Below are 16,897 nucleotides of genomic sequence, written 5' to 3'. Positions count from 1 at the left end.
TTTTATGTATACATGATGCTTTTATCCAAAGCGACTTAGAGTGCATTCAGGTTTTATGTTTTTTACCAGTATGTGTGATCCCTGGGAATTGAACCCATGAATGAAATGCTCTACCACTGAGCCTCAGGAACTGTAGTTTAACCTTCAATTCTTTTTAGTAAAAACTATTTTTATGAACCAGTTTTATACTAAGAACATTCCACATTTTGAATGCATGCAACCATTACATAAATTACGGAAATGTAATAGAATGTTCTTGAAGTGTTCTCTTGTAGGTTCTTTTTGTAACCATAAAAAAATATATATTTTTAGGTTTCATTATTATAACCAGAAACTATTATCCCCAAAGCACTCTAGAAGCCAAAAACTGAGAGGCTCATAAGACCTTGAAATTCTTAAAATTTGTAATAATTTTAACAAAAAATAGCAATCAATACTTAAACCTTTATTTAGGCAGAAATTGCAGCCTGTTAATTGCAACATTTTGGTGTAGATTGTTGTTTATTTTATAAGGCATTGCAAAATGACAAAAGAAAAAAGGTATAAACTACTTATAGGCCTATTCCAAAATTTGAATGACCATTTGTTGGAAAAACTTGTTGAAATCTCAAATAAGGATTCTGACTGGTTTGCATTTTTGGTCATTACATAAACTGCATTATTATATTTGTGTGATTTATGATAGACTGTAAAATTTGAAAAAAATCTTTATAAAGAACAATGACTAGTGTGTGTCCAAACTGAATTTTCTTGTCTAACAGGTGTTTAAATACTTAAAGTTACATTAAAATAATTCATTCACCACCACTGTGATCTTTCTAAATATTTCAAAATTCCCCATCAGATGATCTTTAATCACAAAGCCCACCCAACCCTGCTCCTGGCGATCGAATATCCTGCAAAGTTTAGCTCCAACCCTAATCAAACACCCTGCCTTTAATTTTAAGGGCTCCTGAAGACCTTAATTAGTTGCTTCAGGTGTGCTTGATTAGGCCTGAAGCTGAACTTTGGAGTACACTTGATTGCTCGGAGCAGGTTTTGGCACACCTGGCTTAAAGGATTTCAGCTCCTGGTAGATTCAGTTACTTCGGACATGACCACATAGTGTATAACTCTGCGAGGTTTGCCCTTTCTGTCAGAAGTCAAATTTTTCTGTGTGTATCTGTACGTGAAGCTGGTGAGTGGATGGGGATCCATTATTATGCTGTTCCCTATATTTCCATTCCTTGGTTATTTTTCCTCACTCTTGTATTCCTTGCAATCAATATGTCTTCACATTGCATTTTAAACACCAGTTTAGCCTCCTTCGTACTAAAAAACATGGCAACACTATATTTTCAGTCTATTGGTCTTGGTGTGGCATCCCTGATGTTCTCAGCATGAATGTTGTTGAGCTGTATGAACCCGTCCAGCACCACTGGTTCTACAACCAACAGGTGGACTCCAAAGACTCCTGGCAACCCTTCAGCAGAGAAGACTCACAGCGGCTGGAGGATGCGTACAATCGAGGTCCTCCATTGACTTCTTGACAATATTTCTAGCATCCTGTTACGACCAGCTCAAGCCATAACACAAAAGAGGGATCAAACGGAAATGTTCATTCAAAAATAAGATTTATTGAGTTAAACATATAACAAACAGTAACAATAATAATAATAATAAACAAAAGTCTAGGGTTAAGGGAAAACAAAATATTGACAACATGTGTAAGCAAAACACAATGAGCCACTCATGAGGAGAGTATCCCCATGGAGTGCCCCCTCTAAACAAGACACAACACTCTTTTATACACAACTGATTATCAATTAGGATGAGGAAGACCAATCAGGAACTCCCACGTCCAGGACCAATGGGATCAGGAGACTCAGGGACGTCACACCTCCCAATCCAAAAGGAGGTTCTCTAAAGAACCGACAAAAGAAAACAGAAATAACAAAAAATAGAACTGATGCAAAATAAGCATTTAATGTGAATATCCAACACTTAATACTCATCTCAATAAATCCCACTCCATTTCGCTCCCGGAATCCTGGGCCCTAGGATATCAGAGAGAGATAAAGGAGAAAGAAAAGAGAGAGAAGAAGAGTACCGGACACTACTAGGACAGTCTACATACGCGAGAGAGCATCCGCAATTATGTTATCCTTGCCACGTATGTGCCTAATCTGTAAGTGGAAAGGTTGAAGAATAAGGCTCCATCTCATTATTCTCTGATTCTTACCGCGCATGCGATCTAAGAAAGTCAACGGATTGTGGTCGGTGTATACTGTAATCGGACCACATACAGAGCTCAAATAGACCTCAAAATGTTGAACGGCTAAAATAAGAGCTAACGCTTCTTTTTCCACTGTAGAGTACACTTGTTGGTGACGATTGAACTTTTTTGAAAAGTAACTGACTGGATGTTCGATTGCGTTAGAATCCTCCTGTAGAAGAACAGCACCAGCACCATAAGCGCTTGCATCAACAGCAAGTAAAAAAGGGTTTTCAAAATTAGGAGTAGCCAACACCGGAGCATTTGCCAATAAGGATTTGGCGTTCTCAAAGGAACACTGACATTGCTCTGACCACTGAAATGGTCTCTTAGGGCTTAACAAATCAGTCAGAGGGGCAACTACACTTGCAAAATTATGACAAAACCCCCTGTAGTAACCCACCATCCCAAGGAATCGTCGTAACTCACGACGGGTAGTTGGTTTGGGAAAACTACAGATTGAATTCACTTTAGCGTGAATCGGCTCCACACAACCCCTGCCCACTACCTTTCCTAAGTACGTCACAGTAGCCTTTCCGAATTCGCACTTGGCAAGGTTGACAGTCAAGTTGGCTTTAGCTAGACGCACAAAAAGCTCTCTAATTTGATCAAGGTGTTCCGACCAAGAAGAACTGTATAAAACAACATCGTCTAGATAAGCCTCACAACCGGTCATCCCAGACAACACTCGATTTATTAACCGCTGAAATGTAGCAGGAGCGTTTCGAACGCCAAAAGGCATGACTGTGTACTGCAGAAACCTATCAGGTGTTACAAAAGCAGATAGTTCTTTAGCACGGGATGTTAATGGCACTTGCCAATAACCTTTCAGGAGATCGAATTTACTCACAAATTGTGCGGAGCCAACACGGTCAACGCAGTCATCAATTCTTGGTAGAGGGTAACAGTCTGGTTTTGTCAAAGAATTGAGCTTCCTGTAATCCGTGCAAAAACGATATGAACTATCAGGTTTACTCACTAAAATACATGGGGAGCTCCAAGAGCTAAAACTGGGTTCCGCCAAGTTATGATCAAGCAAATAATCCACCTCTCTCTGAAGTAACTTCCTTTTGATAGGGTTGACACGGTATGCATGTTGTTTCACTGGCTGAGCCGTGCCCACATCAATATCATGCTCAACGACAGAAGTTCGAGTCGGAATATCAGAAAAGAGAGAGTGAAACGAGCTTACCACCTCAATTATATCAGCCTTCTCTGACTCAGACAGATGAGACAAGTGGTGAGCCAAGTAAACAAGAATCTCAGAATTATTCAACCGGCCTTCTACTTCTCCTCGAGAGGGACCTTTCACCTCTTCTAGATGGTCTTCCGCCTCTATAGATGTTTCCGAAACACTTGTTTCTGCGGTCTCAGTAGCTGTCACAACATCAACAAAAAGAGAAGGAACAGGAGTCACATAAGATTTTAGTAAATTAACATGACACACCTGTATTTTCTTTCGACAATCGGGTGTATTTAATAAATAGTTGTTATTTGGAAAACACTTCGCGATCGTATACGGTCCAGCAAACCTAGCCTGAAAAGGAGTAGTCAACACAGGTAACAATGCCAGCACTTGGTCACCTGCTTGAAATTGTCTGGACTTGACTTTACGATCGAACAACCTCTGCATCTTTCCCTGAGATTTGGCTAACTTCCGTAGAGCAATAGCTCTAGCTTCATACAGTCGGTAACGGAAACTACTTACATAGTCTAAGACATTCTCAGGAGAATCAAAATTCGTCCACTCATCTGCTAAGACAGCAATAGGGCCCCTAACAGTGTGTCCAAACACCAACTCATTAGGGCTAAACCCTATGCTCTCCTGCACCGCCTCACGAATGGCGAGCAACATCCATGGTAGACCTTCCTCCCAGTCACAGTCAAGCTCAACGCAATACGACCTCAAAAGTGACTTAAGAGTCTGATGGAACCTCTCCAAACATCCTTGACTCTGCGGGTGATAGGCACTTGAGATATTATGCTTAACTTTAAGTTGTCGCATGACCTTAGAAAAGTTTCGGGACATGAAATTTGAACCCTGGTCAGACTGAATAGTTTCCGGAATGCCAAAAATTGACATGAAGCTTGTTAAAGCTTTTAAAATAGCTTTGGAAGTAATGGATCTCAGAGGATAAGCTGCAGGGTAACGTGTAGTCTGACACATTACGGTAAGTAAATATGCATGTCCAGCCTTAGATCGCGGTAAAGGACCAACGCAATCAATAATCAAGTGTGCAAAAGGTGTTGTAACTGCAGCAATAGGTTGTAAAGGAGCTAATGGAACCTTTTGATTTGGCTTCCCTGTCATTTGACAAGTATGACATGCACGTATATAATTAATCACATCTCGCTTACACCTAGGCCAATAAAATTTTCGTAAGAGTCTATCATAGGTCTTTCGTACCCCCATATGTCCAGTCATGCTCTGATGTGATAGTTTTAAGAGGTCTTGACGGAAATCAAGTGGAAGCACAATTTGGATCCTAGGATCGAGTGAAAAGTCAAAGCTCATAGGTTGTTGTCTATATAGCAAACCATCTTGAAAAAAATAGAAGGGAGATGAAGTCTTGTCTTGTTCACGAGCTAAAGAGAACAATTCTCGAAGAGTATCATCTGCCTGCTGTGCTTTGATAAGATCATCTCGAGTCACACTAAAGAGCGGAGATAAAGAACAAGATGTGTTAACAGGGTCATCACAGATAAATGGACATTCTGACAGAAGATTAGACTTATGGTCATCAACAGCATGTGGATCATAGATCACATTTTCCACATCTGTGCACACAGTACTTAATTCTGGCTGAGAGGAATTTTCAGATACGATAAAAGTATCACAGAGAATATTTTCAGTTTCATCTGGCAGATTTTTCTTAGCCATTGCTCGAGTTATGGCACATGCAGGGTATAAATTCGGACAGTCAGAAGATCCATCTAATTTATCAACAGCAGAAGCTACTATAGGTGGAACCCCAGTGTCTGACTTTTCCCAAACATTTCCCCCGGCTAAATCATTGCCAAGGATGAAAGTGACACCTGAGACAGGAAGCATAGCACGAACTCCAACTATCACCTCACCTGACACAAGTTTAGAATCAAGATATATGCGGTGTAGTGGAACTTCCATAAACGCCATCTCAAGTCCTCTAACCAGTACATGTGTTCCTGTATCAGTACGTTCAGACAAGGGCAAAAGTCCTTCCAACAAAAAAGATTGCCCCGCCCCAGTATCTCGTAAGATGCGTACAGGTACAGTCTCATCCGAATTGGGCAAAGCCACGGTCCCTTCGGTGATAAATGGTGCAAAATCAACACTATGTTTAACACTCTCCATCTCAGTGATATCTACTTGTTCAATCTGTTTGTTAACTCGAGCAGGAGTATGATTCACATTTGATGTAGAAATTAAACCAACAGGTTTAACACCTTTCTCTTTCTTTTTGAGAGCAATACAGTCTGAGATTTTATGTCCTGGCTTCTTACAATAAAAACAGACCATCACACCTTTCATACGTGTAACGGAAGTATTATCAGGAAAATTTGACACCGCATTCTGGTGTGAAACCATCTTTTTAGGTTTAACAAAAACGCTCAACTTAGATCTACTTGAATCATTAAAATGATTAACAGCAATTTGATGAGTAAGAACAAATTCATCTGCCATAAGAGCAGCATCTGACATTTTACTGACTTTATGCTCATTGAGATACATAGCAACAGCATTTGGAACACAGTTTTTGAATTCCTCTAAAAGAATCAATTCTCTAAGCTGTTCTTTGGTGGTCACTTTTACTGAAGTACACCAGCGGTCAAACAAATTTTCCTTCTCTCTGGCAAACTCAAGATATGAACAGTTTTCAACCCTAAAATGACTTCTAAATTTCTGGCGATATGCTTCAGGTGCCAGTTCATAAGCATGCAAAATAGCAGTCTTAACGATTTCATAATCACCACTTTGTTCCATAGTCAGCGCTGAATAAACTTCCTGAGCTCTTCCTACTAAAACACATTGCAACAGTAAGGTCCAAAATTCTTTTGGCCATTTCAAAGACTCAGCAACGCGCTCAAAATGTTGGAAATACTTCTCTACTTCTTTCTCTAAAAACAGTGGCACAAGTCTAATGTTTTTGTAAACATCAAAAACAGGTGCAGTAAACAAGGTTTCAACAGACGATGCGCGACGTGGAGTTTCAACTGTTTGGGCGTGCAATTCTAACTCCAATTTCCTCAACTGAAAATCTCTTTCCTCCCTTTCAGATTGCAACTCCAGTTTACGTAACTCAAGTTTCTGTTGTAACTCTAATTTTCTCATTTCTAAATCACGTTCTTTCAGTGCACAAGCATCACGCTCAGCACGTAGTTTTTCCGCATCAACACTTAACTGTTTCTCTTGCAGAGACATCTCACTAAACTTCACATTTCGATCGGCAGCATAAAGAGGAGAGGTTAAAGACTCTTCAGGATCAATATCTTGAGCTCTTACCTCTAAAACGCCCCGCTCAACAAGTGCATTTTTCACAACTTTCAACAGTGTTTCTTTAAGCTTCTTATCATTACTCATTACCTCCACATCAAAGCGCTCGGCAATCTGCAACAACTCATCCTTCGTACATCTTTCCAGTAGAATTTCCGAAGGAAATGAGAAGAAATCCTCAATTACCGACGACATATCGAAAGTCATCGCTCAAATTATCCTCATACTCAGCAGGCTTCAAATACGCAGAGATACAGAAAAACAACAAAGTGTTACCTTAAATGAAAAATGAGAGACTCCAAATCCTAACTATAAACAACACTAACTAAACCTAACTAATCTTCAAAGGTGTACCGGACTCGGGGTGGTATTTAAACGCTAAACTCATGGACAATTGGCGTTTTACAACAAAAGCCTGAAGCGTACCCCCAACAGAGATTTAAAACCTCCGCCCAGAATAACCTTCTAAAATAAGAAAGGCAAAATAACAAAAAAAATAACAAACAGTGTCTCGATGGAAGGATTTTAACCCAGCTGAGAACACTAAATACATGAAGTCTACTCATTCCAAAAAGGTAAACACACTAAAGACATTAATGTATTTACTTACACATGCAGCAATCCCGGACGAGCGCCCAATTTTATGTTACGACCAGCTCAAGCCATAACACAAAAGAGGGATCAAACGGAAATGTTCATTCAAAAATAAGATTTATTGAGTTAAACATACAACCCGAATTCCGGAAAAGTTGGGACGTTTTTTAAATTTTAATAAAATGAAAACTAAAAGACTTTCAAATCACATGAGCCAATATTTTATTCACAATAGAACATAGATAACATAGCAAATGTTTAAACTGAGAAAGTTTACAATTTTATGCACAAAATGAGCTCATTTCAATTTTGATTTCTGCTACAGGTCTCAAAATAGTTGGGACGGGGCATGTTTACCATGGTGTAGCATCTCCTTTTCTTTTCAAAACAGTTTGAAGATGTCTGGGCATTGAGGCTATGAGTTGCTGGAGTTTTGCTGTTGGAATTTGGTCCCATTCTTGCCTTATATAGATTTCCAGCTGCTGAAGAGTTCGTGGTCGTCTTTGACGTATTTTTCGTTTAATGATGCGCCAAATGTTCTCTATAGGTGAAAGATCTGGACTGCAGGCAGGCCAGGTTAGCACCCGGACTCTCCTACGACGAAGCCATGCTGTTGTTAAAGCTGCAGTATGTGGTTTTGCATTGTCCTGCTGAAATAAACAAGGCCTTCCCTGAAATAGACGTTGTTTGGAGGGAAGCATATGTTGCTCTAAAACCTTTATATACCTTTCAGCATTCACAGAGCCTTCCAAAACATGCAAGCTGCCCATACCGTATGCACTTATGCACCCCCATACCATCAGAAATGCTGGCTTTTGAACTGAACGCTGATAACATGCTGGAAGGTCTCCCTCCTCTTTAGCCCGGAGGACACGGCGTCCGTGATTTCCGACAAGAATGTCAAATTTGGACTCGTCTGACCATAAAACACTATTCCACTTTGAAATAGTCCATTTTAAGTGAGCCTTGGCCCACAGGACACGACGGCGCTTCTGGACCATGTTCACATATGGCTTCCTTTTTGCATGATAGAGCTTTAGTTGGCATCTGCTGATGGCACGGCGGATTGTGTTTACCGACAGTGGTTTCTGAAAGTATTCCTGGGCCCATTTAGTAATGTCATTGACACAATCATGCCGATGAGTGATGCAGTGTCGTCTGAGAGCCCGAAGACCATGGGCATCCAATAAAGGTCTCCGGCATTGTCCCTTACGCACAGAGATTTCTCCAGTTTCTCTGAATCTTTTGATGATGTTATGCACTGTAGATGATGAGATTTGCAAAGCCTTTGCAATTTGACGTTGAGGAACATTGTTTTTAAAGTTTTCCACAATTTTTTACGCAGTCTTTCACAGATTGGAGAGCCTCTGCCCATCTTTACTTCTGAGAGACTCTGCTTCTCTAAGACAAAGCTTTTATAGCTAATCATGTTACAGACCTGATATCAATTAACTTAATTAATCACTAGATGTTCTCCCAGCTGAATCTTTTCAAAACTGCTTGCTTTTTTAGCCATTTGTTGCCCCCGTGCCAACTTTTTTGAGACCTGTAGCAGGCATTAAATTTTAAATGAGCTAATTAAGTGGATAAAAGTGTAAAATTTCTCAGTTTAAACATTTGCTACGTTATCTATGTTCTATTGTGAATAAAATATTGGCTCATGTGATTTGAAATTCCTTTAGTTTTCATTTAATTAAAATTTAAAAAACGTCCCAACTTTTCCGGAATTCGGGTTGTATAACAAACAGTAACAATAATAATAATAATAAACAAAAGTCTAGGGTTAAGGGAAAACAAAATATTGACAACATGTGTAAGCAAAACACAATGAGCCACTCATGAGGAGAGTATCCCCATGGAGTGCCCCCTCTAAACAAGACACAACACTCTTTTATACACAACTGATTATCAATTAGGATGAGGAAGACCAATCAGGAACTCCCACGTCCAGGACCAATGGGATCAGGAGACTCAGGGACGTCACACATCCAATGTTTTAAAGTTTAGTTTATTAGGTCATGGAAATACCTGATTTGTCTGCAGTGGGGAAATGTGAAAAGGATGAAGTAGTAGTGGCTACAGATGGAAGGAGGTATGACGTCAGGCTACGTGAAAGGAAGCGTTACTCTGTGTATTGGGAACAGAAGCCAGCCGAGGTCAGACGCTGCTCCTGGTTCCACAGAAGTATCAAAGCCATGACAGACACCCCCTACAGTGAAGAACTCAGTGATATCCTAGAGGTGAGACACCTTGTTTTTGTTTTTTTAAGAACAATTCAATTTTTTTCTAGTTTTTAATGCCTAGTAATTTTTCTTCATTAAAAAAAAAAGGTTGCCTATATGACTGCAGTGACCCTGGACAAATGGAAGCAACATTTGAAGCTCCCAAAAGGGAAAACTGTGATCCTTCACAATCCCAAGGTATTTTGTGAATGTAAAGCTCATGGTAAATGGACACACTTACATTTTGTCTCTCTCATTGCATTACCTCAGCTCATGATGCAGTATCCCTCCAGCTGCAAGGTCTTCCCTTCTTCTCTGACTGAATGGACTAAACCCAGGTCTCTAAAGAGAGGAATTGAGAATACTTCAGTAGAGATACCAGAGGGTGTGTAGCGTTATCAAACCATGTTATTAATTGTAGGAATGTTTCCAAGGCAGAAATGCTTGTGTCGTTCATTGTAGGCAGTCCCAGAATGCATTGTGACAAGCTCAACCTTGATGGCAAGTGGAGAGAAATGTTTGACCCATTTCCTGCAGTACTAAAAAGATGTGCATAAAAATGCTTCAGTGTAACTAAAACGGATCCTACTGTTAGCGTAGGAACATGCTAATAACAAACACTCTTGGTCTGTTTGACCCATTTTTATCCTGTGCTTTTATGCTTAAAGTATCATACTGTTAGCTTCGCAACAGGCTATCATCAAAATCTATAGGTTCATCCCAAATTGAGTACTTGAATACTATTCTATGACATTTTGTAGTATAAATGTTGTGAGCAGTGTGTTCATACTGAATTTCAAGAAAGGAAAAAAATAGCTTTGAAATGTTGGACACTTTGTGCACTCAGTTGTTGCAACTTTAATTGCATATAGCGAAGTGGGAGCAGCTTTCTGACTACGATTAGGAATGACAAAATGCACTACATGGTTGAGTACATGGTGCATATGTAAACAGTATCATTTGGGATGCAGCATATAAATGGCGAATTAAGAATCCTTATTTGTGAGGTGGCCACTTTACTTGGGTTGCTTCCTTAAAAGGTATATATATGTAGACTGCAAGAAAGTCTTCTGACAATCTTTGTAAGAGAACCAGAGATGGTAGACCACCTGGTGTTCCTAGTTCACGGTATTGGTCCAGCCTGTGAAGGACGTCTCCGCCGTGGCATTGTCCAGTGTGGTGAGTCTATCTAAAACAGAGTACATGAACTTCATCAGTATGATGGATTGTCTCACAACTGTTGAGCTGTTAGCCAGCCATGTTTGTAACATGTAACACTCCTTGTTACTGTACTCTCTCCCCCCGCTACAGTTAATGAATTTCGAATCATCTCTAACCGCCTCCTAAAGAGCCACTTCAGCCACAGTGAGGACTTGTGCCTTAATGGAAGGGTTGAGTACCTTCCAGTCAGCTGGCACAGCGTCTTGCATGGTGAAAGTACAGGAGTTGACAAGTAAGATGATTGGCTCTTATTAATTTAGGGTCATTCAATGTCAAATCAATGTTTGATTTTGAAGGTGCGTGTTTTTTTTTTTTGTTTTTTTTTGTTTTTTTTTTAATCATGTCATCTGGAACAGTATGGGATTCGTTTTCATAAAATTTCTAGTTTCAACATTTTGTTTTTCAGACATTCCTCTTTACATGCAAAAAGTATCATCCTTATGCAGACTGACCCACATTTGGATTTTGATCATTTAAAATGTGTATGATTTACTCTTGGAGCCATATTTACATCCCAGTATCTCTGGAACTTAACCACACAGGGCCTTAAAAATGAAGATGCCAAAAGGAAAGTTAGTTAATCTTGATGCCCTTTTTAGATATTGGTTCTTAATACTTCTGGAGTCAAGGTATGGAGAATAATTGAATTGAAAATTGCTTATTCCCTATTTTGAACCATCACCATGGTGCATAATGCAACAAAGATTGCTAAAGTCAATAGACCTACCAGTCTCCATGTAAAAATACATTTTACACCCACACACACACAAAATGGAGGAATACTCTGTAAATATTCCTCTGACACTTTTATTTTGGCTTTCATCACTATACATGTTAAATTCTTCAGGAAAATGGACAATCAAACATTTGATCCAGGAAAATTCGATTTGACACAATGACCTTTATTTTTTTTTGTGGAGAAAACGCACAATTCCCTTACTGTTTTATTTCTATTTTTAAGAGACATTGAGAGAATCTCTCTCCCTAGCATTAGCCGCCTGCGTCAGTTCAGCAATGACACAGTGCTGGACCTTTTCTTCTACAATAGCGTTAAGCACTGCCAGGCTATTATGGATACAGTGGCCTCTGAGATCAACCGTTTGCACAGCCTCTTCCTCCAGAGACACCCACACTTCACAGGACACGCTTCCCTGGTTGGGCACAGCCTTGGTACATGGCTTTAACTGTGCTATTCAGAACAGAATTACGGTTTTGGTTTGATCTAATAACCTGTATGTATGGACAGTATTTTATATCTATTACAATGTTTTGTTTTACACGGGCTCATTGATCCTGTTTGATCTCCTGACCAATCAAGAGACTGATGCAGATAGCAAACCTCATGAGGTTTGTACCAGTGCTATTATGGTTAACTGAAACTACCTATTAAAAATTGTTTCCTGTAATTGAAATAAAGCTAAAATAAATCACATGGAAATATTACACACAAAGTCTTATAAATCTAAGTTGATCGATTATTTCAGTAATAAATTCTTATTTTAAATGGTTGTGTAAAATACTATAGAACACTGAAAAACACAAAATCTGAGTTTCTGGACATTTCATGATGAATTTTGACATTCCTAATAAAATAACTTGTTATATGGCTGTTGCTAATTGTCAACCTTAAAACGCCTCTGCATGACATTTTTGTCTTGTCTAATAATTAATAAAAATTCTTTTTTTCATTTCATATTTTAAGCTCCATGTGGATGATCATGTAGACCCAGGTTGCGGTTCCTATGAGAGTTTGGAGGAGTTGCTGAAAGGCCATGGGTTGGAGGAGCACCTCAATGTACTCCACCGAGAAAAAGTGGATATGGAGTCCTTGGTCAGTTTTCGGTTCTGAATTGCACATTAAAAACCCAGCTCAGATTCTTTTTCACCCTTCTTATTTTAACTAAACCGTTTCAGATGCTCTGCTCAGAGAAGGACCTAAAAGATGTTGGAATACCCCTTGGTCCTCGCAAGAAAATTATGAATTGTGTGAAGAAATGGAAGGTAAAGGTTTTCAATGTAGGTTAATTGTGTGCGGTTTCCTCTCCACACCCTAAGGTGGAAGGGAAGACTGATAAGAGTCTATTGTTTTATATGGGAATGTCCGTTTTGACACTTTCCACTGACTACTACTTGAATATCCAACAGCACTCTAGAACCGGAAGTGGACATGCAGCCCAAAATGAGATGCACTCCCCAAGTCTCGGGATTAGAAACTTTCATGAACAGAAGACCCCCGCCACTAGTGCAGTTGATTTTCAGCATTTTGATGTTTGCATTGGACAAGTATGTATTTGTTCTGTGTGTATGCAGCACAACTGTATCTAAAATGGATAAATCTGCTAATTTCATGATTTCTGAAGCATCATTTGACACCAAAGACGGTGTATACGCTGATGGAAATTCCGCTTTGCATCACAGGAATAAATTATATTTTAAAGGACTTTTTTTTTTACTTTGAGAAGTATTTTCATAAAATCTGTATTATAATTTATCTCTAGGTTCCTCCAAGTTAGGGTTGATTTGTCTGACACTGATCGGAGTAGAAACATCTTAAAAATTCAAAGCTTTTTTTTTATTAGTTGCCAAATAGTCGCTTCTTTATTTTGTAGGTATCCATCAATTATCCTCAGTTAGCCTTTCATCCTCAGGCATTGTTTGCCATGGGTTCACCCATAGGAATGTTTTTAACTGTCAGAGGTGTGAAGAGGATACATCCTAATTACGGCCTTCCAACCTGCAAGAGTTTCTACAACATCTTCCATCCAGTAAGACACTCTCCAAAACAAAGAACTTCCTTTTAGATCTCTGTTCTTACACCGTGATTGTAATCTATGTAGTTTGACCCAGTGGCGTATCGAATTGAGCCCATGATTTTGCCTCAAGACATCGACTTGCAGCCCATGTTGATACCCCATCATAAAGGCAGAAAAAGGATGCACCTCAGTAGGTCAAGTCACTTTATAAAAGCAAAACTTTTAATTTTTAGATTCTAAAATTACTAAATAAAACTGTCTTGATGCCTGCAGAATTCAAAGGTTTGACTGAAGTCAAATCTGATTTATTGGGATCCCTCCGGATGGTTAGGCAGAACATTTCTCCAGTCCCTTCGCCGGTGATCACAGAGGGTGGAATCAGTTCCATGACCCCTGCAGATGAAGTAGAAGGTATCGATCTCTTTTCAACTCGATTAATTTATAAAACCCACCTCAGAGTGAGTGTTCCTTAAGTTTGAATATTTGTGGTGCAGTTTCACCAACAGAACAGAAGGAAAGAAACCTCAAGGTGGGGATGTTGAATCGTGGGCGACGTATTGACCATGTCCTTCAGGAGAAGACTATTGAAAGTTTAAATGAGTACCTGTTTGCCATACAGAGCCATTTGTGCTACTGGTAAGTGAATCTTATGAAACCGGTGTATATATTTGTAGTGTATTGTTTTTGAAATTTGTAATCCTGTTTTGTTTGCAGGGAGTCAGAAGATGCTGCTCTGTTGGTTCTAAGAGAGATTTATGGATAATTTACAGTGAGAAATGCTAAATAAATGTTAGGTTACATACCTTTTTGTATGGTACAACAACCTTTTAAAGCCATTCCAGTCCACAGTGAGTCGACTGCTTCACACATTTTAACCAGTCAGCCAATAAATTACCAAATAAAAAAAAACTTTAACTTGGAATCCTAATTGAACTATTGTTGCAGAATTCAAGGCAGACCCTTTTGTGCAATTTGCATAGAAACTGTCATTTAATGTATATATTCCTGTTAACTATGGTAAGTGTCTTCTAATTTCAGTTAATTATGCATTTATAAAGATTGGATGTTTTTTATTAATAATAAAATCCTTACCCCGAATTATTGTTTGTGATGCCCGTTTCTAAATACTAGGTTTTTGCCATTCTTCCGATACCAACACTGTGTCTTTAAGGCAGAATTCAGATCATAGCCAGCGGGAAGTTCGTTCATTTCCCATTTATCCGTCTGGAAGAGTGCGCCACACATTACAAAACATCCCCTTTCCATACAGAGTCATGAACTGCCCTCCCTTCTTCCGCCAGGAATTCCACACAGCCGATGAATACAACAGTCCTGCAGTAAGGATTTACGAGACTTTCAGTCCGTCGTCTTTAATTGTAGACGTTTAAAGGATATTCAAACTATTTATTAAGACTTGGGGGAAGAAAGAAGCTGAAGATGCCCAGCCTTTAAGGACAAAAAAAAAGATAAAGGTGAGCAATCGCTCTTATCCCCCGAGAATGTTACAGAATTTTTTTTTAAATTATTATTAGCCTACCTGCTTGAAGGGAATTAAAACTCTCTCTGAACGTGAAGCCCGTGATGTTATGATTCATACTCACGCTGCTCACAAGTCAGAATAGTTCGCCTGTCAGAGGCTTCAGATTTGCTCTGAACAAGCACTGAACAGTTTCTCAGTAATAGTCCGTTAAATCAAATTAAATGTTTAAATTTAGTTTTAGAATGTTCGGTATTTAACATTCGAGCGCCTTTGAATCTTTTCAATGAGTCCGCTGAACCGGTTAACAAAGCGATTTCTTTACGATTCGGACCGAACTGTTCTCGAGTCGACAACTCTTTTTCCGAACTGTCGAATTTGGTTTCTGTCCGATTCCTAAGCCAGTGTGATAGTCAAGAACATTTCAAGCGAATTGCGTGTTAGAACCGGTGAATTAAGTTGAATGAAATGGTTCTACAGAAAACGTAAAACTTAAAGGTTAACCGGAAGAAGAGCATCTTTAAACGCTCCTTTTTGCGGGGTTTTAAAATGATAGTTCACCCAAAATAAAGCTATCGTCATTTATTCACCTTTCTGTTGTTCCAACCCCATATCACTGACTTTCATCAGTGGGGCACAAACTGAGAAATTTAGGGACCTTAGGAAGTTCTAAGTCACCATTCAATTCGACTATATGGGGGGAAAAAATGAACGTGATTTGAGACATTTTCTTGTTTTCCACTTAATTCTTGTCCCACGTCTAACAAAAAGCCATTTAAGGTCAGGAACAACATTGACATATAATGGTCCTCATGTACCCTGACCCCTATCCACTGAACATTTTACTTCAGAATGCTTTTCTAGTTCCATGGGAACATGTTTGTTTTCTTAACCTACCCCATGTCTTTTAGGCTTAACTCAAGTCACCCTTTTTTAATCAGTCCAAACTCGGTCAAAAGGGTGCTGTTTTCAGAATTAATGCCATTTGTTCCCTTCACCAAAATGTAAAAAGCTAGTTAGTGGTACTTAAACAAATCATTGCACGAATTTTATAATTCTGCTGTAGTTGAAATCCTGTGTTCCTTTCATAGTCACATGGTTTACCAGTTCATGGAAAAGTCTGGGAAATGCAAATACCTGCAGCATCTTTGATCATCAGGGACGGAAACTTTATTTGGGCTACGCTGAAGGAAATGAAGAGCTGAATGGACTCATTACATGATCAGTCACATGCGTTAACCACGGAAGTCAGTGTTTATCTGTTTTATCCACCGACACAAGGGTTGAACTCAAAGAAAGTCATACAGGTCCCCAAACTGCCCACATTCAGAAATTTTATTCGAGACCCTCCCGTTTGTATAGACACTGTTGACTGCTGCTTATTTTATATATAGATTATTATTTTTATTTTTTTTTCACAGTGCTGGAATGAAATGGGTTGAATCAAGAAAGCCACAAAAATAATAAATACCTGGATTATGGTTCTGTCATTAAAAAAAAAAAGTTAATTTGAAAAAATTTAGACATTTTGCATTATATCACTTAACAATGGATCTTCTGCAGTGATTGGGTGCTTTCAGAATGGGAATGCAAACAGCTAATAAAAACTTTGCAATAACTCGAATGTTTTTTTTTTTGTTTTTTTTTTACAAACACAGATTGTCACTTTGCAAGACGTTAATTAATAGACTGTAGTCTGGTGGATTGCGTGTGTTCTCTCTCTCTCTCTCTCTCTCTTCTCCCCCCCCTCCCTGCCTGCCTGCTGTTTGGGCTCTCATTTTGATGGCACCCATTCACTTCAGAGGATTCATTGGTGAGCAAGTGATGTAATGCTTAGTTGCATCACTGCAACCGATATGAAGAAACTAACTCCTCTACATCTTGGATGGTCAGAGGGTGAAA

General features: G+C 39.1%; 1 protein-coding gene across 2 annotated transcripts; it reads left to right on the top strand.

The window, feature by feature from the left end:
- The first annotated feature begins 991 nt into the window (after positions 1-991).
- On the top strand, positions 992-14,470 carry LOC132132745 (phospholipase DDHD2-like). Of its 2 annotated transcripts, XM_059545254.1 has the most exons (17): positions 993-1,177; positions 1,342-1,509; positions 9,366-9,562; positions 9,653-9,742; positions 9,815-9,930; positions 10,632-10,723; positions 10,856-10,997; positions 11,727-11,931; positions 12,044-12,112; positions 12,468-12,596; positions 12,680-12,766; positions 12,911-13,048; positions 13,375-13,530; positions 13,603-13,708; positions 13,792-13,929; positions 14,013-14,154; positions 14,233-14,470. In XM_059545254.1, exons 2-17 carry the CDS (start codon positions 1,380-1,382, stop codon positions 14,279-14,281), a joined length of 1,986 nt encoding a protein of 661 aa, XP_059401237.1. In that variant the 5' UTR covers positions 993-1,177; positions 1,342-1,379; the 3' UTR covers positions 14,282-14,470. The 2 variants fall into 2 exon arrangements, with proteins under 2 accessions (XP_059401238.1, XP_059401237.1); XM_059545255.1 differs by lacking the exon at positions 14,233-14,470 and having other exon boundaries at positions 992-1,177; positions 13,993-14,125.
- The last annotated feature ends 2,427 nt before the right edge of the window (positions 14,471-16,897 follow it).

Source organism: Carassius carassius, chromosome 49, assembly GCF_963082965.1.
Source record: "Carassius carassius chromosome 49, fCarCar2.1, whole genome shotgun sequence".
Taxonomy (NCBI): domain Eukaryota; kingdom Metazoa; phylum Chordata; class Actinopteri; order Cypriniformes; family Cyprinidae; genus Carassius; species Carassius carassius.
The sequence above is the reverse complement of the archived record's forward strand: the minus strand, read 5'-3'. Positions and strand labels throughout refer to the sequence as shown.